The 23160-nt window shown below is 34.3% G+C and overlaps 1 protein-coding gene across 3 annotated transcripts in view; it reads left to right on the plus strand.

The window, feature by feature from the left end:
• The window catches only part of NSMAF (neutral sphingomyelinase activation associated factor), a 43424-nt gene extending 22514 nt beyond the window's left edge, over nt 1–20910 (plus strand). The window contains exons 13-31 of one of the 3 annotated variants that reach the window (XM_032678628.1): nt 190–366; nt 1300–1379; nt 2770–2860; nt 2952–3015; nt 3121–3172; nt 7862–7982; nt 8260–8391; nt 10251–10293; nt 10736–10899; nt 12325–12433; nt 13407–13465; nt 13884–13951; nt 15580–15647; nt 15877–16000; nt 16732–16815; nt 17823–17973; nt 18349–18451; nt 19433–19554; nt 20536–20910. In XM_032678628.1, the coding sequence (XP_032534519.1) occupies nt 190–366; nt 1300–1379; nt 2770–2860; nt 2952–3015; nt 3121–3172; nt 7862–7982; nt 8260–8391; nt 10251–10293; nt 10736–10899; nt 12325–12433; nt 13407–13465; nt 13884–13951; nt 15580–15647; nt 15877–16000; nt 16732–16815; nt 17823–17973; nt 18349–18451; nt 19433–19554; nt 20536–20630 (1907 nt within the window). In that variant the 3' untranslated portion in view covers nt 20631–20910. Of the gene's footprint in view, nt 1–189; nt 367–1299; nt 1380–2769; nt 2861–2951; nt 3016–3120; nt 3173–7861; nt 7983–8259; nt 8392–10250; nt 10294–10735; nt 10900–12324; nt 12434–13406; nt 13466–13883; nt 13952–15579; nt 15648–15876; nt 16001–16731; nt 16816–17822; nt 17974–18348; nt 18452–19378; nt 19555–20535 lie in introns of those variants that run through there. The other 2 variants (XM_032678637.1, XM_032678649.1) reach the window with 2 other exon arrangements.
• Nucleotides 20911–23160: the final 2250 nt, after the last annotated feature.

Raw genomic sequence — 23160 nt, forward strand, 5'->3', positions numbered from 1 at the left:
TGAAAAGATCTTTAAAAAGTGTGAAGTATGGTAGCTATTGAAACATGAAGTTGCCACTTGATTCTGACTTGTCCTATTAAGCAACTATGCCCTTAATTATTTTATAGTATCTTGCATCATGTTAATCACATTATAATTTGGGGGTGGAACTCCAAATGTCACAACTCTTAATGTTTTGTTTTATTTTAGAAAATCATATTGCAGAGCATACAGCTGAAAGTTATATGTTGCAGTGGCAGCGAGGACATATATCAAATTACCAGTATCTTCTTCATCTCAACAATCTGGCTGATAGAAGCTGCAACGATCTCTCCCAGTATCCTGTATTTCCTTGGATCATAGCAGACTACTCTAGTTCAGTATTAGGTATGTGTATAAAAAAGGCATGTTACTGCATCATGTCCAGCCTGAAATATGTGTGTGTGGGGGGGCTTTTACACTGCATAAAGTTGATGTTACATCAAAATGAATCTGGTATTAGTGATCTTAGATGTTTTCTTGTGGACTTAACCTTCCCCTCTGGTTTAGGGGACAAAATACCTCACCTTTTTCTGTTAAATATTGCACTCCTCATATCCTCATAAACGCCTCCTTGGTTGCTTTGCAAATCAGCAGTACTGAGCATTCAAAGCCTTTCTGTGATTCTAAAAAATAGAAAAGAACCAGTAAAATTACTTTTTTATGGAACTTCGATGCACTGAAATGTGTAGAATCTAGGTGTTCTTTTATAATTCTTAACATTGCAAGCTGAATGGAAGAGTCTGACAAGGCTTGTGCCTAAATAGGCTCCTTTATTAAGGATCTTAGAGCAATTTGTGTGGGAAGCTAGTCCTTTTGAGGATTGTGTCCTTCTACAAGTAGTAGAGTAGGGGTATCTCATGGTGTTCATCAACACCTACTCAAACACTTCAGTCTGGTTGTATGATGGGACTTAACTGCAACCTGACAGAATAGTTAATGAGTAGGAAGAAGGTGATACCAGCTGGTTTTGTGCCTCAGGTAGCAAGACCTTCCCTAGGTAATATTTATTGCTGTAACTGTCTCATACATTAACTACTGGTTCTTAAGCAAGAGATTATGAGATTGTCTACCTGGAAGGAAGAAGATGAGTAGCCATTTACAATAAGACTTAATGATTTTGCAGTTAGTAGGGAGAGAGAAAATTACTGAAGGGGTTCTGTGTTGTTTTTTGTTTGTTTTGTTGCTGTTTGGGTAGGTTTTTTCTTTTGCTTTTAAATATTGATTGGAGTACATGAATGTCTAATAGAATACTTAGTCTATACATTTTTTTTTTTTTAGATCTGACAAAGCCTGAAACATTTCGTGACCTTAGTAAACCAGTTGGTGCCCTGAATAAGGAAAGGCTGGATAGGCTATTGGTATGTATATCTTGGCATTTATGTGCTGCACATTTTTGGCCTTGTACCTATTGGCAATAAAAGAAGCTCTGTCCAGCAAGGTTTGGGAAATACGTAGATATTAAAGCTAACCATAAACGTATCAGAAGCAAACATACCCATAATGATACTGCATTTATTTTCAGCTTAATTTCATCAGTACTGGTTTTGTCAGTACTAATTTAAAATTATTAGAATCTCTTTCCTCTCTCTATTTCATATGTTATGCTTTTGAATGTTTTCCCTTGCTTTTAAAATAATATCCCAAAAACAATATCCCCAAATCCATTTCAGTATGTTTATGGTAAGCATTGAGATGCTATAAGCATACGTGGATATGTGAAACTTCAAGACCAATGGATTTAAACGCATAATGTAAAATATATTTGAAAAAAAAAAAAAACAACCAAGAAAAAGTGGTAGAAATCTCAAGTATTTCAATTAAGAAATGCTGAATTTGAGGGAGAGTACTTCAGAGGGTGGAAATCTGGATCTCTGGAGATCAGAGCACTAACTTGAAAATTCTATATGCAGATAATAGTGCACCAAGTTTTTCCATTTCTCAGAGTAGGTAGGCTTTCTTTTCATAAGCTGTCAAATGCATAGTTACAGACTTAAAAGGTCCTCAGTTTCTTGGGTTTTAATTCTTTGTATAAAATCATTGTCTCCTATGGAAAGTTAATTATGCCAAAATAATTTACAGAACATAACTATATTTAATGTGCTGGAACCTTTATTAGTTCTTAATAAAGCATTAGAAAAAATTATTGACAGAATAACTACATTATATTGATAAAAAAGATAAGATATTTCAAAATCATACAGCTTCCTAAGGTTGCAGAAGGTAAGAACATGATCAATATGCTTTCAGTAATAGTAGATAAAGTTTTCTTTCTAAAATCTGACTTTTCTCAAACTGTTATCTGCCTCATACTTACTGCAGTAAAAGTCATTCTGTTTAGGTTATGATAGATTTTAGGATAACACACAGGAGCTTCAGACAAGAAGGAATATTCCAGGTTGAATTGAGTCAGTATGTTCTTCCATACTCTCACTAAACTTGATGTGAAAGACAAAAAAGGGAGTCTGTTTGCACATCTTGGAAATTGGATCATTGCAGTTACATGTGAAAGTGAGAGAGGAATAAAGCCTGAATATCTGATGGTTCTGGAGGATCAGTTTTAACAACTGTTTTGCTGTATCGATTTGCTCTGATTAAAGCTGCATAGTTATTAGAACTTAAGAGTTTGTTTTATTGTTAGAAAAATAATTGAGGACCCTAATCTGTGCCTTTAAAAAAATGTGTGTTTAGTATTGAGGGAAAGCAGGAATGCTGATTTTAAACAGACATTTCTTTCTTCTTGTGTTGCAGACACGTTATCAGGAAATGCCAGAGCCTAAGTTCATGTATGGAAGCCATTATTCATCTCCGGGTTACGTTTTGTTTTATCTCGTTAGAGTTGGTAAGACAACTTTTACATGCTCTCTGAGCAGACAATTACCTCCAAAGCATACAAGGCTTGGAGCAAGCTGATGACTTTTTTTTCTCCTTAGCTCCAGAATACATGCTCTGCCTGCAGAACGGAAAGTTTGATCACGCTGACAGAATGTTCAATAGGTTTGTTTACATTTTGTCTATAACTAGTCTGGTTTTGTTTTCAAATACGCACTAATGGGGAGTGCAAAGCCTTAAAAATAATTTTTTATTTTTTGTATTATCTAGTATTGCAGAAACCTGGAAAAACTGTTTGGATGGAGCAACAGATTTCAAAGAGGTAAATGGCTGGAAAATTATTCAAGTGTTTCTTGTTCTCTCTGCTATGCTTTCTCATCTCCTGTTGATCTGAGAGTTTTTGATTGGGGTGCGTTTGGTGGTTTTTTATTTCGTTGTTTGTGGTTTTCACTTGTGTGGGTTTGTTTCCTTTTTTTTTTTTGTTTGGTTTTTTGTTTACTTTTTTTGTGGTTTTGTTTTGTTTGTTTTGGTTTGGGTTTTGTTCTTTTTTTTTGTTTTTGTTTGTTTGTTTTGTTTTTTGTTTTATTTTGGTTTGGTTTTGGTTTGTATTTTTATTTTGGTTTTTTTGTTTGTTTTTTTTGTGGTTTTTCTTTTCTTTTTTATTTGTTTTTTTGTTTTTTGTTTTTTTTTATATTTTTTTTTTTTTTTTTGTTTTTTTTGTTTTGTTTTTTTGTTTTGTTTTTTTTTTTTTTTTTTGTGTTGTTTTTGTGTTTTTTTTGTTTTTTTTGGTTTGTTTTTTTGTTTTGTTTTTTTGTTTTGTTTTTTGTTTTGTTTTTTTTCTTTTGTTTTTTTTGTTTTGTTTTGGTTTTTGTTTTGGTTTTTGGTTTTTTGGGTTTTGGTTTTTTGGTTTTTGGTTTTTTGTTTTGTTTTTTGTCTTGTTTTTTGTCTTGTTTTTTTTCTTTTATTTTAGATTTTGTTTTGGAGTTTTTTTGGGGGTTTTTTTGTGGTTTTGGTTTTTTTGGTTTTTTTTGTTTTGTGTTTTGTTTTGGTTTTTTGTTTTTTGTTTTGTTTTTTGTTTTTTTTGTTTTGTTTTTTATTTTGTTTTTTATTTTGTTTTTTGTTTTGTTTTTTGTTTTGTTTTTCGGGTTTTTTTCTTTGTTTTTTGTTTGTTTTTTGTTTTGCTTTTTTTTGTCTTGTTTTTTGTCTTGTTTTTTGTCTTGTTTTTTGTCTTGTTTTTTTTCTTTTGTTTTAGATTTTGTTTTGGGGTTTTTTTGGGGTTTTTTGTGGGTTTGTTTTTTTTGTTTTTGTTTTGTTTTGGTTTTTGTTTTGTTTTTTGTTTAGGTTTTTGTTTTCTTTTTTGTTTTGGTTTTTTGTTTGGTTTTTTGTTTTGTTTTTTTTTTGTTTTGTTTTTTGTTTTGTTTTTTGTTTTGCTTTGTTGTTTTTCTGTTTTGAGTTTTGTTTTTGTTTTGTTTTTGTTTTCTTTTTGCTTTCTTTTTGTTTTGTTTTTGTTTTCTTTTTGCTTTCTTTTTGTTTTGTTTTTGTTTTCTTTTTGTTTTCTTTTTGTTTTTGTTTTGTTTTTGTTTTCTTTTGTCTTGTTTTTTTTTCTTTTGTTTTAGATTTTGTTTTGGGGGTTTTTTTGGGTTTTTTGTGGGTTTGTTTTTTTTTGTTTTTGTTTTGTTTTGTTTTTTGTTTTGTTTTTTGTTTAGGTTTTTGTTTTGTTTTTTGTTTTGTTTTTTGTTTTGCTTTGTTGTTTTTCTGTTTTGAGTTTTGTTTTTGTTTTGTTTTTGTTTTCTTTTTGCTTTCTTTTTGTTTTGTTTTTGTTTTCTTTTTGTTTTCTTTTTGTTTTTGTTTTGTTTTTGTTTTCTTTTTGTTTTGTTTTTGTTTTCTTTTTGTTTTCTTTTTGTTTTCTTTTGTCTTGTTTATTTTTCTTTTGTTTTAGATTTTGTTTTGGAGTTTTTTGGGGGGTTTTTTGTGGTTTTGTTTTTTTTTGTTTTTTTTGTTTTGTGGTTTGTTTTGTTTTTTTTTCTTGTTTGTTTTTCTGTTTGGTTTTTTGGTTTTTTTGTTTGTTTTTTGTTTTTTGTTTTGTTTTTTGTTTTGGTTTTGGTTTTGGTTTTTGTTTTGGTTTTCGGGTTTTTTTGTTTGTTTTTTGTTTGCTTTTTTTGCTTGTTTTTTGTTTTGTTTTTTTGTTTTGTTTTTTGTTTTGTTTTTGTTTGTTTTTTGTTTTGGTTTTGGTTTTGGTTTTTGTTTTCTTTTTCTTTTTTTTGTTGGTTTTTTGTTTGTTTTTTGTTTGTTTTTTGTTTTGCTTTTTTGTTTTGTTTTTTGTTTTGTTTTTTGTTTGTTTTTGTTTGTTTTTTTTTTGATTTTTGTTTTTTTTTTTGGGGTTTTTGTTTTTTTGTTTTGCTTTTTTGTTTTGTTTTTTGTTTTGCTTTTTGTTTTGTTTTTTGTTTTGTTTTTTGTTTTGTTTTTTGTTTTTTTTTTTTTTTTGTTTTTTGTTTGTTTTTTTGTTTTGCTTTTTGTTTTGTTTTTCGGGTTTTTTGTTTGTTTTTGTTTGTTTTTGTTTGTGTTTGTTTTGCTTTTTGTTTTGTTTTTTGTTTGTTTTTTGTTTGTTTTGTTTGTTTTTTGTTTTGTTTTTCGGGGTTTTTGTTTGTTTTTGTTTGTTTTTGTTTGTTTTTGTTTTTCGGGGTTTTTGTTTGTTTTTTGTTTGTTTTTGTTTGTTTTTTGTTTTGCTTTTTGTTTTGTTTTTTGTTTTGTTTTTCGTTTTGTTTTTGTTTGTTTTTTGTTTGTTTTTTGTTTTGCTTTTTGTTTTGTTTTTCGGGTTTTTTGTTTGGTTTTTGTTTGGTTTTGTTTGTTTTTTGTTTTGCTTTTTGTTTGGTTTTTTGTTTTGCTTTTTGTTTTGTTTTTTGTTTGTTTTTTGTTTGTTTTTTGTTTTGCTTTTTGTTTTGTTTTTTGTTTGTTTTTTGTTTGTTTGTTGTTTTGCTTTTTGTTTTGTTTTTTGTTTGTTTTTTGTTTTGCTTTTTGTTTTGTTTTTCGGGTTTTTTGGTATTTGTTTGTTTTTTGTTTGTTTTTGTTTGTTTTTTGTTTTGCTTGTTTTTTTTGCTTTTTTTTGTTTTATTTTTTTGTTTTGTTTTTTTTGTTTTGTTTTTTGTTTGGTTTTTTGTTTGTTTTTTGTTTGTTTTGTTTGTTTTTTGTTTTGCTTTTTGTTTTGTTTTTCGGGTTTTTTGTTGGTTTTTTGTTTGTTTTTTTGTTTGTTTTTTGTTTGTTTTTTGTTTTGCTTTTTGTTTTGTTTTTCGGGTTTTTTTTTTGTTTTTTGTTTGTTTTTTGTTTGTTTTGTTTGTTTTTTGTTTTGCTTTTTGTTTTGTTTTTCGGGGTTTTTGTTGGTTTTTTGTTTGTTTTTTGTTTGTTTTTTGTTTTGCTTTTTTTGTTTTGTTTTTTGTTTTGTTTTTTGTTTTGTTTTTTGTTTTGTTTTTGTTTGTTTTTTGTTTTGCTTTTTGTTTTGTTTTTCGGGTTTTTTGTTTGTTTTTGTTTGGTTTTGTTTGTGTTTGTTTTGCTTTTTGTTTTGTTTTTGTTTGTTTTTTGTTTGTTTTTTGTTTTGCTTTTTGTTTTGTTTTTTGTTTGTTTTGTTTTGCTTTTTGGGTTTTTTTTGTTTTGGTTTCTTTGTTTTTGGGGTTTTTTGTTTGTTTGTTTTTGTTTTTGTTTTGCTTTTTGTTTTGTTTTTTGTTTTGCTTTTTGTTTTGTTTTTTGTTTGTTTTTTGTTTGTTTGTTGTTTTGCTTTTTGTTTTGTTTTTTGTTTGTTTTTGTTTTGCTTTTTGTTTGGTTTTTTGTTTTGCTTTTTGTTTTGTTTTTTGTTTGTTTTTTTTTTGTTTTTTTTTTTGCTTTTTGTTTTGTTTTTTGTTTGTTTTTTGTTTGTTTGTTGTTTTGCTTTTTGTTTTGTTTTTTGTTTGTTTTTTGTTTTGCTTTTTGTTTTGTTTTTCGGGTTTTTTGGTTTTTGTTTGTTTTTTGTTTGTTTTTGTTTGTTTTTTGTTTTGCTTTTTTGTTTTGCTTTTTTTTGTTTTATTTTTTTGTTTTGTTTTTTTTGTTTTGTTTTTTGTTTGGTTTTTTGTTTGGGTTTTTGTTTGGGTTTTTGTTTGGGGTTTTTTTGTTTTGTTTTTGTTTTGTTTTTTTTTTGTTTTGTTTTGCTTTTTGGGTTTTTTTTGTTTTGGTTTCTTTGTTTTTGGGGTTTTTTGTTTGTTTGGTTTGGTTTTTTGGGGTTTTTTGTTTTGTTTTTTTTTGTGTCTGCTTTCTGGCTTTTAGTTTAGCAGAAATATCATTCTGAATGTTACTGGAAATACATTGGAATTACCAGAGTGGATTAAGACTGCAAGGATGTAATTTTATGTATTGTCTGCTGGAATCTTGTAAAGATTTGGCTGTATTGCTATACTACATCTGGAGAAATTAAACTCTAGAAGTAGTATCTTAGGGTTTTTTGCCTTAAGAAATTATAACTTGTAGCATATGTTGAGAGTAATGAACTGTCAGATAGTGAGCACTGTTAAACCCTTTCTCAAAGAAACATTATTTAATACAGTGGTAAAAAAAGTCTATAGTTAATGGTTAGCTATGATGGTATTTAAATAATTGATTTAACCTCTGAAACTTCTGTCATAATTCTAGTTTTATTCTAGATTTTTCTCTTTATTCTTACTTGATGTAGTGAAAATATTGAAAATGAGAAGGTAGCTATGCAACAAGAGTTCTAAAGATACTCTTAGATATTATGGGTTTATATGTCACACATTACATGTTAAAATATGTTTACCACTCTGAATTTAGCAATTTAGTTCAGAGAACTGCCTTGTAGGTAAAACTTGGAAAATTAGTGCTTAACTTTAGGACTTGACATACGAACATTGAACTTTGGTAACTGTGGCAGTTTGAGCCATTTTCTTTACACTGAATGTATTCTGTTTAAGTGATCAAAACTAAGATAATCTCAAAACTTGCTTTTTTTGTTTGTTTGTTTAACTTCCAGTTGATTCCAGAATTTTATGAAAACGATCCTAGTTTTCTAGTAAACAGTTTGAAGTTGGACTTGGGAAAAAGGCAGGGTGGAAAGATAGTTGAAGATGTAGAGCTTCCACCTTGGGCATCAGGTAATAATAGTCAAACTTCTTGAGTTATATACATTAATTCAAGATTATCTGGATTCCTGGAATGGTGGTTCTTCCTCAAAAATGTGCATTATGGTTTGTTCTAAAGGAATTCTTTCTTTAAAACATTGACATAATTAATAGTTGCTTTTAATTTTTATAAAAAGTTTGAGGTTTTGTGTGGGGTGTTTGGTTGACTTTTCAAGAAGGAGGAGGGACAGAGATGGATACCAATACTGAGTGGGTTATCTTCTCCTTTAATTAACCCTTCTTTTGTCAGGTCCTGATGACTTTCTTCAGAAGAGCCAAGAGGCTTTAGAAAGTCAGTATGTATCAGAACATCTTCATGAATGGATTGACATAATATTTGGCTACAAGCAGAAAGGAAGTGAAGCAGTTGCAGCTCACAACGGTAAATACACACTTTATGGAAACAGCAAAATTAGGCAGGAATAGTAAATAACAAGATATCTAATGCTTGTTTTGTTTTGAGCTTTCATAACTGTGCTTTGAATGCTTGATCCCTAAAGGAAATGCCGTTGTTCAGTACTGGAAATAATGGTGTATCTGATAACATAGCCTTCATGGTGATTTGCATCTTTGAGGGTGTACTTAAGGTGGTAGGCAAGAAAATTCTATGGCATTGCTGTAAATTGCTCACACAGCATGGTGTGGCAATATAGTATGGAATTAGTATTTCCCTATTTAAGATGGGAGTCTGCAGGGTCTCCACGTAAACTTGTATTTAACTTTCCCCCACTTCAATTGCAGTATAAGAATTTCAATGCAATATTCCCCCTCCTCCTGAGAGAACTAGCAAGGGAAAGAATGGGCTAATGGGCTAAAGCTCTTTAGGAGCAAGAAAGAAGGATTTGTGGGTTTGTCCTTGTCTACCTATATACTACTGCATGTGGGAAGTTTCACTGTTTGCAATCTTATTCTGAACATGTGTTTAGGCACAGTGGGTGCTTAGAAAGGGGAATGTGGTTATGTGATTGCTGTGTTGATGTATTTATCTAAACCTAATAGTAATACCAATTATTAACTTATTCAGCAGTCTGATATTTAGCTGTGTATGTTACTAAACAATAAGAAAATGTCTTCATAGTAAGGGAAGATTGGCAGATCATATTTTTATGGTGTTTACTCCAGAAGCAGTGATCCTTTTGAAGGCTTGTAAGCAACAGACAATGTTGAGATAATTTGCACTTAGCAAGACAGAAAAAGTTTAGGAAGAAAACCTTACTACAGTGGTGGAGACAGAAGGAATAAGCAGCTCCTCATTTGATAGTCAGTATTTGCTTTCAGGGTAAGATAGTGTAGCTTGTTTTGTGATGGGGTGTTTTTGGGGTTTGTTTTAGTTTTGGGTGTGTGGTTTTTTGTTGTTGTTGAGGGGTTTTGTGGGGGGGGGGTTTTGTTGTTGTTGTTGTTTTGTTGTGGATTTTTTTTTTGGTTTTTTTTTTGGTTGGTTGGTTGGTTGGGGGTGTTTTTGTTTGTTTGTTTGTTTGTTTTTTGTTGTTGTTGTTCATTTCTTTTTAGTGTACTTTCCCACATGTCCTTAAAACATGATTTGGCTATATTTTAGAATTTCAGGGTTTGGCAGCCAGTCATGCTCTGAATGTAAACATCAATTACAATGTATCAGAGGCTTTAAATACAGTAAATCAGCATTTAAGTTATGGCACCTCTATTTTTACCTCTCAAATGAGAGCATTTTATGCATAATATGCTGCTTCTGCTGCAGTGTGGATTTTATTAGCATAATTTATTGCAGACACTTGAGTAGATAAGAGACAGAAGGGATCTATGTGTAAATGAACTTATGTCAAAGTAAATGTTCTTATGCAGAGGCCCCAAAGTAATTCACATCATGGCAAATGAAAAGTTGAATACACAGGCCTTTCTGATCATTCTTTATTACTTTTTGTTAGTTGTCTAAAAACTAACCAGAGATCCAGTTATGCAACTGTTATTTATCTATTTCTGCATTAACTGGGGGAATGTATTTAATGAAGCTTAAATGAGTCATCCTTCCTTTATGAAAGGACTGATTTCTTTTGAAACTTTCCGAGAGTCTCCTAAAAATCCTAAACTTCTTTCAGGTTGAAAAAACAGGATTAACATGTAAGACCTCAAACTTTATAGCCTGCTGAAACAGCTTAGTTGCTTAAATATAGCCAAGATGAGTAAAAAAGAAAGCTTTGTTTTATAGCAAGACAAACAGAATGAGCCTTGTATACCTACATTGTACAAATAAACTTTTTTTTCCAGTGTTTCACCCATTAACTTATGAAGGAGGAGTGGATTTAAACAGGTAATTATCAAGAATCTGAATGTTTTTGTTAAAGCAGTTAGTTGAGTTTTTCAGTATCTCTGCAAGTTCTCTGCCAGCTGTAAAAGGGCTCTGTGCATGAATGGTGTAGTTATTCTTTCATGCTCCCAAATATGCAGAGAACCAGCATCATGTTCTCAGTTTTAGCATGTCTTGGAAGATTGTTACTTGAACATTTCTTCAGTCCAGCTTTTTGAAATTGCTTCACTTTTTCAATTGATGAGCATATTGCCATTGTATATGAATAAAATGATGCAGCTATCATATGACTGTCTGTCAAATCTGTAGTAAATCAGTTCTCTAAGAATTTATGATGGCCTATAGTGCTATAGTAACTGCACATGCAGGCCCTTGCTTTTGGGGAACGGGAAGGGAAAAAAAGTACTCGCCTCCTTGGCTTAATTATATATCTTGTTTTATAAAGTATTATGGACCCCAATGAAAAAGTAGCTCTGCTGACACAAATTTTGGAGTTTGGACAGACGCCAAAGCAGTTGTTTACAACCCCTCATCCTCAAAGGATAATACCGAGGTTGAAAAGCTTGTCTCGAACATCGAGTCACAGCGTTTCCATAACTGAGTCTCCAGGTAAATGTTTAACAGACAAACTGATGATGTAAAGGGTTTGTAACTTTGAGTAGTTCTGTATCTTTCTCCCCCAGGATCTCATTATTCAACTCTCTTGGTTCCATTCTCTGTAAGCCAACTCAAAATAAATCCATGAACTAAATGTTAAAGAAAAATGGACAAGACCAGTTTCAAGTTTGAAAAGATGTCATCCTGCTTTGTCCTGCATTTTGCCTTCTGTTCTAGTGATCTCCTCTGGCACTGTTCAGCCTCTGCTTCTGAAGCTGTGGGAGGGCTGTAATCCCTGGCCTTTCACAACACTTCAAATTCAAGCTGATATGACAACAGTTTCAGTGACTGTATCTGCATTGTAGATGGTGTAAAGATTTGTTCAGGTTTTTAACAGGGATGTTCTTTGGGGTGATCATTTGGCTTGATCAAAGTAACCCCTAATAGCTAAATTAAGCGTCTGAATTTTTTCCCTTTTCCATGACCTGAATGAAAATATGTAAGGAAAGTACTCTTTTCTTCCCCCTAAATACAAAGGGACAAAGTTGATTAAATAATTTCAAGGAAAGGATATGTAATGCCTCCGCAGACTTCTGTTCAAGGCAGAATTTACACCTCTTCTCTGAAACTAAGATGCTATTGTCCTCGTCATATGTACAGTGATCTAACTATAAATTGGACTGAATCTTCAGCCCAGGTATCACTTGGAAAGGTTTTTCTCATTTAGTTGTTCACCTACCATTTGATGGCCTTCATTTTTAAGCAGAGGAGTGAAGATGAGTGCTAATTAGTGTGGCAACCTGTAGCATCCAGATGGCAAGAGTGGCTTTGAAAGTTGTATGTGATGATAATGGTCATATGTGTTAAATAGATGTGGTGGTATGCTGCCTAAGTCATTAATTCACAGGTGAACAGTTCCTCTTGGGTTTGACCTTTTTATAGTAATTGACATCTAATTATCTCAATTTTGTTGCATTTTTCACTCCTTTTGTAACAGTGCAGTGAAATGAAGTTGTGACAATAACAAAAGCATATGCTTTATTGTAGCAATAAATTGCTTTTCTAGTATTTTTACACTTGGAAAGCTCTTGGCATTTCAAAGGCTCCAAAACATCTTGGCCAAAAAGTTTTTGGCTTTTCTATTTTGTTTGTTTTCCATTTTGGAATTATGTTCTGTAAAGTCTGCAGTTTAAAAGCCCTGGTTTGGGGAGAAAAATCCTATTTTTGACTGTGTAAGCCTATGGAAACTAAGGAAGAGATTTGGAAATAAGATATTGATCTTGTCACTCTCCACATTAGCCTAAAGGTCTTATTCCTGGAGCTCTGCATTATTTCTGTACTTTCATATTTATGTCTGCAACTTCAGCTACCTAGGTATTTGAAATCTGTCTTTATTTTCTGTTTGTGATGAAACTTTGTCGTGGCATTTTATTGCAGTTTCTCCAAATGAAGAATCATTTGAAGATTTGACAGAAGAAAGTATAACACTTGCCTGGAACAATATTGCCAAATTAAAATTAGATGAGCAATATAAAATTCACAAAGAGTAGGTACTATTCTTTTCAGTCAAAATTCTTCCATTTAATTGGGGTGGGGGTCTGTGTGTCAATTTGAATGATGTGTTAAGGTTTCAGGTAAATACTTTTCTTTGTGAGATGGCTTACTGATTTGATTATGCAAGATAAGTCTGAGTATATGGTGGGTTATCAATCCAGAAAAGGTATTTGTCAGGTTGATTTTGTTGTTGTTGTTGCTCCTTATGCAGAGCTAGAGCTAAGTTCATTACTCTTTTAGTACCTGAAGCAGCAGCCAGATAAAGACTTCCATTTATTTTTTTTTATAACCCCAGGAGGACCTAACTTCTTCATCCTATCTGATCTGAAAGGTTAAACACTTAACTTCAGCTACTGTACACCTCAAGCTGCTGCTGTGTGAGCAGTTTGCCAAGTCTCCAGCTATAGGTTTTCAGTTAATCCAGGTACCAAACTATTGTTCTGATGGATTCTTAGGGAGTCAAGAGTCAGCAGGGCCGCTTCAGGTGAACTTTGAAAATACCGAATAACGAACAGTGTCAGCTATATTTCAAAGAACAGCCTTTTCTTTGGCCCCATTCCTTGTCCTAGTGGCCAGACTACTAGGAGGATTTCTTTCTGCCTTGATTCTAGCTACTTTTTTGGTGATTGCAACCCAATCTAGGAAAATATTATTATGTCCCTAAAACAAGGTAATATTTGTAGTTGAGAAAGGGCTTCTGTTACCAGATTGTTACCATCCCTTCTGATGAGGATGAAGTTCTTGCAGAACACTATCAGGGTCCTGTACTAGTGTTTCACATATTGTATCAAGATATATTTTTGTCTCTAGGACAGATAACACACCACTGCAGTGCCTTTAATCTCCTCGAATGTCTTAGTTCTTACAGAGATCAAATAACAGATTTCAACTGTAGTCTATTTATAGTATGGTAGTTAAGTTTTAAAACCTATGAAGTCACTTACAAGCCTGTTTGTATTAAACAGGGCAATTACTGGAATAGCAGTCCCTTGCAGTGGGTCTTCTGTTTTCACTACATCCCAAGGTAAGTATTATTGCACAGGTATTTACCAAAGACAGGTTTGTTTTCGAACAAAATGGCATGAAATTTAAATACATATTTCCTTCAATTAAATAGTTCAGGTAAATGAATTTGTTCACCTTCAGATGACTTCGGCTCAAGGATTTCAATATTATCTAGGCTTGGGAAGATAATGTTGGTAATAATAGATAATAATAGAAATTTCTCCATTTAGATACCAGAGTTCTCCTAGAGTTGAATGGGCAGGTAACTGGTTCAAAACAGGGTAGTCCCAGGCCCAAGTCACAAAGTTTCTCAGACTATGAGAAACCTGTATTTGCTTTTCACGGTAAGGTATTTGAGTATTCAGCCAAGAGCAAAATTATTATCCTCTCTAATATAAAATAGTCTTTTTATCTTCTATTTTGTCCATCTTCCCCAGATTCAACTCTGAAGATGTTTTCCAAAGAGTCAAAAACTATCCAGAGAAGTGTGTCTTTTTCAAACATGGTAAGTTGCTGTCAAAATAAAACCAAGATCATTGGGAATCTTCTGAAAGCTGCTCAGAGAGATGGCTCTTAGCATACATCAGTGCTTCTTTTCTTTCCCCTGCCTACTCAATTGTGCTGTGTGTGAATAATTTAGCAGAGTGAATCGAAACTCTGTCAGGCCACCAGAGAGGCAGAGCACATTCTGCAAACACGGGGAAGGAGCATTAAATGGTTTCACTTTACTTCTGCACTAGCTCTGTTCTGAGTTGGCCTGCTATCCAGGGGAAGGGCTTGTGGTAGACAAAGCTGGTCTGGCGTGAGCAGAGACCAGTCTTCCTTAGCAACCTTGAGCTGCCACTGGGACCAGAATTACAAAGCTTAGATTTCTCCCATGTGCTCACACTGCCTTACTGCACTCAAGTGTTTGAAGGCTGTCAGTCAGCTGGGAGAGGAAAACCAAGCACAAGGAGTGGAATCCATGCTGGGTGAATTTGAGCCATGCTTCTTCAATGAGCAGCGATCTCAGCAACCTCTGAACAACCCTCTGCTCCTAAAACAGAGCTTGGAAAGACATTTTGATTTTTTTTTTTTTTCCTGTGCTTGAGCACTGTGGCCAGACCTGGGTCATAAAGATACACTCCCAGTTGTCGTGTTCAGTCTTTGATTGCAGCAAGACACTTAAATGGATAGCTTTCTCTGTACCATCATCTCTAGGGTAAACAAGAATGGCAAATAGGTTGCCCAAACAGAAGCCATAGCATGTGCTAACTGGTCACCAAGTAAGTTGCAGGATCAAGACCCTGTGGTCTGCCATGGGACATTGTAGCAGGTGAATCTCGATACAGCAATTCTTAATGTTTAGCAAAGGGAAACTTAGGAACATTGTTTCTTGGCACTGTAAGAAGGGAGCTCTGATTCCTAAGCCAAAAGTCTGTTTTTCATGAGGAGGCCTTGTACACTCCTTTATTGTTCTCCTCTCTGTAGTTTTAGTGCTGATCTGTTGAAGCAATGCTAGAAGAAACAGTCTTTACAGTCCAGCAGCTTGCTGTTTTTCAAACAGATCTAAAATATGACCAGTAATGATACTAGTAGAAGCACTGATCTGATTGGTGGGGTTTTTTTTTTGCCTTGTTGTTTCCAGTGATGGTAATGTAACTGAGCAGGTGTCTGTAAATAATGTTTCTTTTTGAGAGTATTAGGAATTAGGTAGTTACGTTTGTTCATTGAAAGAGCTGGGCTGATAAGTAGCTGTGAAGGACAGCAAACATCAAAAGAAACCTTCATTTTTGGTTTCTGTCAATTGTTTGCATCTAGAATTGACAGCAGCTTACAAGATGAAGAGCTGACCCAATTTCTCCTGAATGAGGAATTACATACCATGTCCTTGAAACACCAGCATTTGAAAAGAAGATCCATCAGTTCTGCATGTATTTCTGAACTTCAGTGCTACATTTATTTAGCAGAAATTAAATATTCTTTCTGTTCAGTGTCCAAAGTCCAGAGTTTTTCTTGATTAGTGTTCATATAACACTTGAATGTTATGTTTATAGAAGATTAAAATGCTTCTTATTCTCCAAAAGCATGTTCATGCACTTCTTTTATATTTGGGGTAAGAAACTGAACACTACTTCTTTCTTTTTCTTACAGGCTTTGTCATCTTGTCTAATCTTACCAGGAGATACTACTGTCATAAGTTCTTCATGGGACAATCATATGTGTGTATTTACTTCCTATTGACTTTATTGAATTGCATGGAGTGTCTTGGTTGTTATGTTTGTGGCTTTAGATAATGATATAGAAATTCATTGTTAAAACACAGTGTCTATTTTCTATTTTTTTCCACTAGCTTTCTATTAGAAACTACAGAAGCAAAGTCACTTTACTCAGGGGAAAAAAAATAAGTTTTATAAAGGTGGGAATGATTTTATAACCTTTTCCTGTTAGATATTTTTATTCAGTTGCCTTTGGAAGACAGCAAGACATCCTAATGGGGCATGATGATGCAGTCAGTCAGATCCGTTGGTGTGATGGGCGTTTATATTCTGCATCTTGGGATTCCACTGTGAAGGTTTGTAGATGGGTTTGTTACACTTCCATAACTATTTATAGCTAGCACTTTATAAAATGCAGCCAGCCAAATGCTTTGGGGTGGATATACCTGCTGTACTAGAATAATAACTTAGCTAGTATCACAGTAAGTTTATTTCTAGAATATCTTCTTCATTTAGTTTTATCTCAACTGTTTCAAAGCTAAATGTTACTTTTCAAGAAAATCTGTTCATTCTAACTTACTGTAGTCAGGGAGGCTTTGAAGGCAAACTGTATTTGTTGGAGGAACTGGAATGTTTTCTGACTTTGACTGGTGATTCTTTCTCCTGAGTGGAATAGGCTTCCAAAATGTTTAATAGTTTTGTAGTTTATGTTCTTCAGCTAAGGGGACCAGAAACTTGCTAATCTAAAGAGCATGCCTGCAATTAGGTGGAAAGATAATTTGGAATTAGAGACAGAAAAGAATTTTCCAAAGCCTTGTGTGTGGCTTTTTGATAAGTACACATTCAGTGCAGTGATATACCTGTGCACAGGAGGGCTCCTGTAGGCTATCTGGAATCAGCATACTCATGTTTAGTATGTGGCTCTGCTTAGGGTAAATGAGTTCAGGTGTCATTTGTTGCTGTGTTCTGCCACATAGGCAAGGCCCACAGTGAGCACAAGTCCTCCTTGTATCCTGAGAATTCAGAGGAAACTCATCAGGGGTTATACTAATGCTTCCTTGAGCAAACCTAACTATCTGTGTTGTAGGTGTGGCATTGTGTTCCTGGAGCAACCTTGAGCAATAAAAAACACCACTTTGAACTGCTTGCAGAGTTAGAGCATGATGTTAGTGTAAGTATGTTGATATTCTAACTTGGAATAAGAAAATTAATTGCTCGTTTAAAATCAAAATCATGATCTATTGGTAAAGCACAAGGATTGGGTTAGGGGGCTAAGAAGGCATGTTTTGGGAAATAGGTATAGGGGCTTTTTGTTTCATTTTGGGGTTTTCTTTGTCTGCTGTGTCATGTACCTGTGTCCCCTGCTTCCTGAGTTGAAAGGTCCTCTTCAGGGGATTGAAGCAACAGAGTTTTAAATTCCTTTGTATAAACAGCGATTTCTTAATTTGCCTTGCTCAGCTTGTATGTCCCTATGGGGGCAGGGAGGTTTGGGGGTTTTTTTTTTGTTTGCTTCTTTGGTTTTGGAAGCAGGCTGATCTTTTTCAGATATTTTGATTGCTACAGCTGCCCCTTAATGTAAGGCAAGCAAACGAAAAAATTCCTTTGTTTACCATACTATAAAATATCTTAGTGAATTTCACTATAAATACATATTGTGTGCAGTGAATCATAAATGTGTAACTGCACACTTTGTTTATAGCCTCTAACATCAATCTAGTAAGATATTTAGAATTACTGTGTTCTAAACCTTCTTAATAGTTTTTTTAACAGGTCACAACGTAGGCAAATACTGAAACAGTTCTGGTAACATTTAAGAACTGTACTGAAGAGAATTGGAAACAACTGATGGGTAGGAAGTTTTTTAAAAGTAAAGAATTTTACCCTTAAGGGTAAAGTCTTACATTTAAATGGACAATATGGGAACTAAAAGTAATCTGAAATGTCACCTAGCATTTCTGATTCTGCAAACCACAAGCATTTTAAGATGTCATCAAAACAACTTGTTTTTTACTTTTTATGGTCTGGATTTTTCATAGTTGTACCTAATTAAGAATGTTGCAGAATTAAATTAAAAGCTTTTTGTAAATAAAATATCATCTTACAGACGATGTGCTTGGTTCTGTGTATGTTTAAAACCTGTCTCAAGGTAGGAAAATCATGGAATGTTTAACTTTCTAGGTAAATACAATCGACCTTAATGCTGCAAATACTATGTTGGCATCTGGAACCAAAGACGGTACCATTAGTGTTTGGGATGTTACTACAGCAACAGTGTTACACCAGTTGCCATGTCATTCTGGGACTGTATTTGATGCTGCTTTTAGTCCTGGTACGTTGGATTTCAGATTTTAATATGCACCTTTGGCAATTTCTAAGGGAATCTTATTCCTGATACCATGCAACATACTCATGTTACTGGAATCACTACTTTAGGCGGCATGGTGAGATGTTTTGGATTGCCACACATCTCCATTATAAACAATATAATCGTACACAAGGCTGTGCTAGGCTCTAGACCAGTGGTCTAGACTCTAAACCAATCTTGTTTATCATTGCTTGCTTGGAGACTTAATTTGCAATAAATTATTTAGAGACAAGTAGGTCAGGCAATGCCACATCCAACACGCTGTATCACAGACTGCTTTAGTAACAAGAACTGAATATCTAAACATTTTTGGTTCGTTTGCTTTCTTCTTTTGTACAGACAGCAGACATCTACTCAGCACAGGAGAGGACTCTTGTTTTAAAGTAATAGATGTACAAACTGGAATGCTCATATCTTCTGTAACTACTGATGAGCCACAGAGGTAATGCTGAAAACGTGCATGTGACAAAGCTGCAAAGCCAACTTTGCTAACCGTGGAGATGGTGATAGCACAGTGGAAAGAGCACTAATACCAGCAACTTTGTTTTAGTGGCTTACTTTTTAGAGTACAAAGTCTGACATTCTAGCATGTTGTGTGCGTTAGGATGAAGCTTTCCAAACTGGAGAAAAAACCAAACAAATATCTAAGTAAATAACTATTTTGGGGGTTTTTTCAACAATAACATTAAGGTCCATAAAAAATGATGACAGCTATAGCTAACCAGCTCTTACAGCAGCTGAGCTATGGAAATGTCTAGCAAGGAGACAGTTCTCTTATTTAAATCATATCTGTCACTAATACTGATTTATTTTTTTAATTTTTCCTTTTTATTTCAACAATCTTAAGGAAAGTTTGGCTGTTACATTTAAAGACTGATCATTTTTTTCCACAAACTGAAAAGCATACAGTTATTTATGGTCTATCAGGTAAACATATGGAATGCTTCCTCAGTTACTGAAGTAAAAATATAGCAGCCATACATGGAATACACTTGTTCACTTTTTTTTGTGGGTATACATAAAATATATATGTGCATATGCATATATATTTCATTAGTTATTTACCTGAAAGTCATCTTTGCAGTTCAAGTGAGTGTTTCAGGAATATGAAGTGGCAGAAGTGAAAGTGGTGGCTCATGAGAGTACTGGGATATCATACATATATGTAGCTGACTGGGTCTTCTGTTATGGAAAGATGTTTCATCCTTTGGTGGGGAGAAGGTCTGGCTGGATCTAGGGCAGTCAGAGAAGCAAGTTCGGGTCATGACACTTTAAAATAATTTGGGAATAATGTTTCCAGAAAGACTGTGTTAAAGGGTAGAGTATCCTTTGATTTTGTACCTCTATTTTCAATTCTTTTTTGACTTAGTTTGGAAATGTTTGGCTCTCATTATACAAAACCTTGACAATGAACTGATTTCAGAATGACTTGCAGATGCTTCAAATGGGATGGAAACACCATCTTATCGGGAGCTCAGTCTGGTGAATTACTGATTTGGGACCTTCTTGGAGGAAAAGTTACTGAAAGAATCAAAGGACATACAGGTATGCCTGAACTATTCTTATTCTCAAAATTAATGGAAGATTCCTGTTTTTCAGCTCTGTTAATTGAATATTAACTGAATGATAATTGAAAAATTTTGAGAGCCATCTGTTCAGCCAGTGGGCTGTTCCTGATGTTAGGGTTACCTGGAACACCAGAACTAAAAGTAGGTCCATATGAGCCTCCTAGAAAATCTAATAACAATGGAGGAATATTGCTGTTTACCATACTGGGAAGAGGGAAATTACTTCCAGTTTTTCTAATTCACACAACATCTCAAATTCAACATTTTTCTACCTCATAGCCATCAAAGCATAGTCTGGATAGACTGTGACAAAAGATACAGTACAGTCTATACTGAGTCTAACAACAAATTAAGTAAAGTTCACTAGAGAAATAGTTTTAGATGGGGATTTCTGGGCTGATCAAATGTATCTGTATAGTATTACTACATTAGCAACCATTAGCTGTTTGAAGAAGAAAAACTTCTCACTTTTATTTTGTTTGGTTTTTAAGGCTATTTGACTAAGAACAGTTGTTTCAAACTTCCCCACTGTAAGCTTGTACTCTGGAACTTGACCTGTGTAAAGATCATTCTGTAGCTAGGGAATCTTTGAAAGTGGGCTTCTAGGCATATGGTACAAGATGTGAATACACTTCTAACATGAGAAGGCCTAATGGCAGAGCAAAAAAGCTAACTTTCACCAGGAATTCTTTTCCCCCTGTATTCCTCACTGCAGCTGATGTTGTCTCTCTAGTACACAAAGTCAGCTGAGGCAATGGAGTGTGAGATCATTACTGTGAATAGGAGCAGCCACCTAGATGCCTACTAAAATTCTTCTTTGCATACATGGTGTTAGTGTAATCCAGACTAATGACCAGGCAAAGATCAACTCTCTTAAGAAGATCTACTCTGTCTTCTTGAGTATCACACCTATTTGCATTTGGATTTACTTGTTTGTTGTTTGGGTTTTTTTTCCCAGGTGCTGTAACATCCATGTGGATGAATGAACAGTGCAACAGTGTAATTACAGGAGGGGAAGACAAACAAATCATGTTCTGGAAACTGCAATACTAAGTGCCTTTCCCTCCAGCTGTTTAAAGGAACTCTAATTTTAAACGAAACCTTTTAAAGGAACTTAACTGTGTGCAATGATGGCTGCTGAAGGTCAACCAGATAGGAAGCTTTGTTCAACTACAACTTTCTATGTTATGGTGACTTTGCTGAGAGCTCTTAACCTCCATAGCGTATGCATTTGTTTTTCATGGACTATCCTACTGAAATTGCTTGTCTAAAATGATAACTGATATGAAATTAAAGACCTATTTTTCTGTAATTAAAGAGCTCTTAATTTGCAGTCATTGTTTGCTTTACATGGAATGCATCACGGCTTGCTGTTTGAACTGGTTTGAAAGAAAAAGTATTTGATTCTTAATTTTAGCCTCTTAGGACGTCTGCAGCTTCGTGTCATGTCTCATGACATAATGCATGCACCTCTAGTGTTATAGTCAACCTTCCTTCTTAGTGAACATGCATGTGATCGCAAATACTGCTTGGAACACCAAGGCACCTGCTGTTCTGAGCAGTGGTCAGTCTGGTCTGCTAGATAGCCTTCAGCTGTGGCTATTTGCAAAGGCATAGAGCAGAAAAAGAAGGTATTCTATATTGCTTTTTCCTACTGAAAAATAGCACTAATGTATTGGCCTGAAAGAAAGACAAACATAAAACTGATTGCCTAACCGCGAACAGTTACAGATACATGTGTTGATATAAGTATTCCCCTAATCCTGTTCCTTAGTCTTTTATGCTCTGTTACTATTGCCTTTCATCACTTGTATTACTATCCTTCTCTTAGTAATCCAGCATTTTCATGTTTTGTTTAGTGTTCTCAACCACTTTCAACTCAAATCACCTTTGAGACAGAATTTAAATACAGCATTTAAAAGAGCTACAGCTCCTGGGCTTACCCTGATTTATTCTGGATTACTCTCTTAACCCAGGGACAAAGCAGTGTTGCACAAGGATTATTTTCCAGTGTATCATTTCCTGTCAGGAGCTTTTTTGAAGTGAGAGACTTGAAATAGTATTTAAATGGTTTATTACAGCAATAAGCATTTGCAGTGGTGATGTTGCCTGAGTATGACCCAAGATCAATATTTATTTCTCTGCTGGTGTTCTCCACTATTATGTTGTGTATGTGTCCAGGAAAGCATTCTTCTGAATTATGTTCACTCAGTCCTCTGTCTGTAGATATTCTGCCTTGGGTTTGACACCCAGTGCCTGTTCCAGAGCACAGCTGTATTGTAAATCAAATGGCCTATGGTTAAGGGCTGTTCTCTCACTCCCTGATCTTTTATTATGCTGGAGTGTGAACTTACTTTTCAGTAAGGGAGTGGTATTAAACCAAACTGGTATTTATTTCAGCTGCACTACTCACTTGGCTTAGCAAATAACTGAATGTTTATGTAATCAAGGAGTGTGTGTGGGGAAGGCACATGGGGCAAAAGAATAAGCCGAATCACACATTCCTGCTGGTACCAGTCTTAATCTTGCAGGGGAATGTTTGGTGTCTGCACAATTTCTTCACCCTTCAATTTATTTATTTCCCAAAAATATCTGTGTGTAGGCAAAGATAGAATGTGATTTTTCTACACTTGCCTGAAAACGTGTTGGGGGATTGTCCTTTCTCACTAGGGGTCCTCCTGCTGAGCTAAACCAGAGGAAAATGACCCTGAAGATGTGACCCCTCAGTTTCAACTTAAGGGTATATTCTCTCTGAGGTAGTTTAACTTTCTTTTGATTAAATGTGGATGCATGCCATGCATAGCTCTTGAGTGCATCTGAGGTTTACTTTCTGCTGGAAAGCAAATGCTCACAAAACAGCTATCAGCCAGCTTCTTCATTGCCTAAAGCAGCCATAGCTTTTAAAGGGGGGGAAAAATCAAGTTAAACCCGTTACTATGTTAGTATGTTGTGTTGGGGATTTTTTTTTTTTTTTTTTTTTACAAATCATATGTGTGCAAGGAACTACATATAGATCACGACTTTCTTGGAGCTTAGCTCAAATTAATCTATGTATATACATTTAACCATAAGCTACTCTTCAATGCTAGGTAACTTCTGCCTTAAAACAGGAGCTTTTTGATTATTCTTCACTTCTGGTTGCTACATGCTATAGCTGGAAGGAAAACACTAAGTACTTGTACTGAAGTTCTACCTATTTGTTATTTCCAGTAGATCTCCCCCTTAGTTACAGCTGTTTGATAACAAAAAGATGAGTATTGTTTTCTTATGTTCCCCCAACATGTTTTGTCTCTGTTTACCTTTTTTACTTTTAGTTTTAGACAGATTTGTTTTTAGTAAGGAGTTTAGGTGGCCAAACTCCACTGATTGACCTGCTTTAGGTATAGAACTGGCCTCTGCTGCCTCATCTGATCCTAAGTAAAAACTGATCAGCATTTCAGTATGTTGGTTAGGGATTTCTCCAAGGATTTCATAGCTAAGCCATGGCCCTTAGAGCTGACTGCTGCCACAAGTCCTGTCCCCATGAGCCTGAATTATACCTATGTTAGATGAAGTCAGCAATTACTGCCAGTGCATACTTGCC

The sequence above is a fragment of the Chiroxiphia lanceolata genome, chromosome 1, assembly GCF_009829145.1.
Source record: "Chiroxiphia lanceolata isolate bChiLan1 chromosome 1, bChiLan1.pri, whole genome shotgun sequence".
Lineage (NCBI taxonomy): Eukaryota > Metazoa > Chordata > Aves > Passeriformes > Pipridae > Chiroxiphia > Chiroxiphia lanceolata.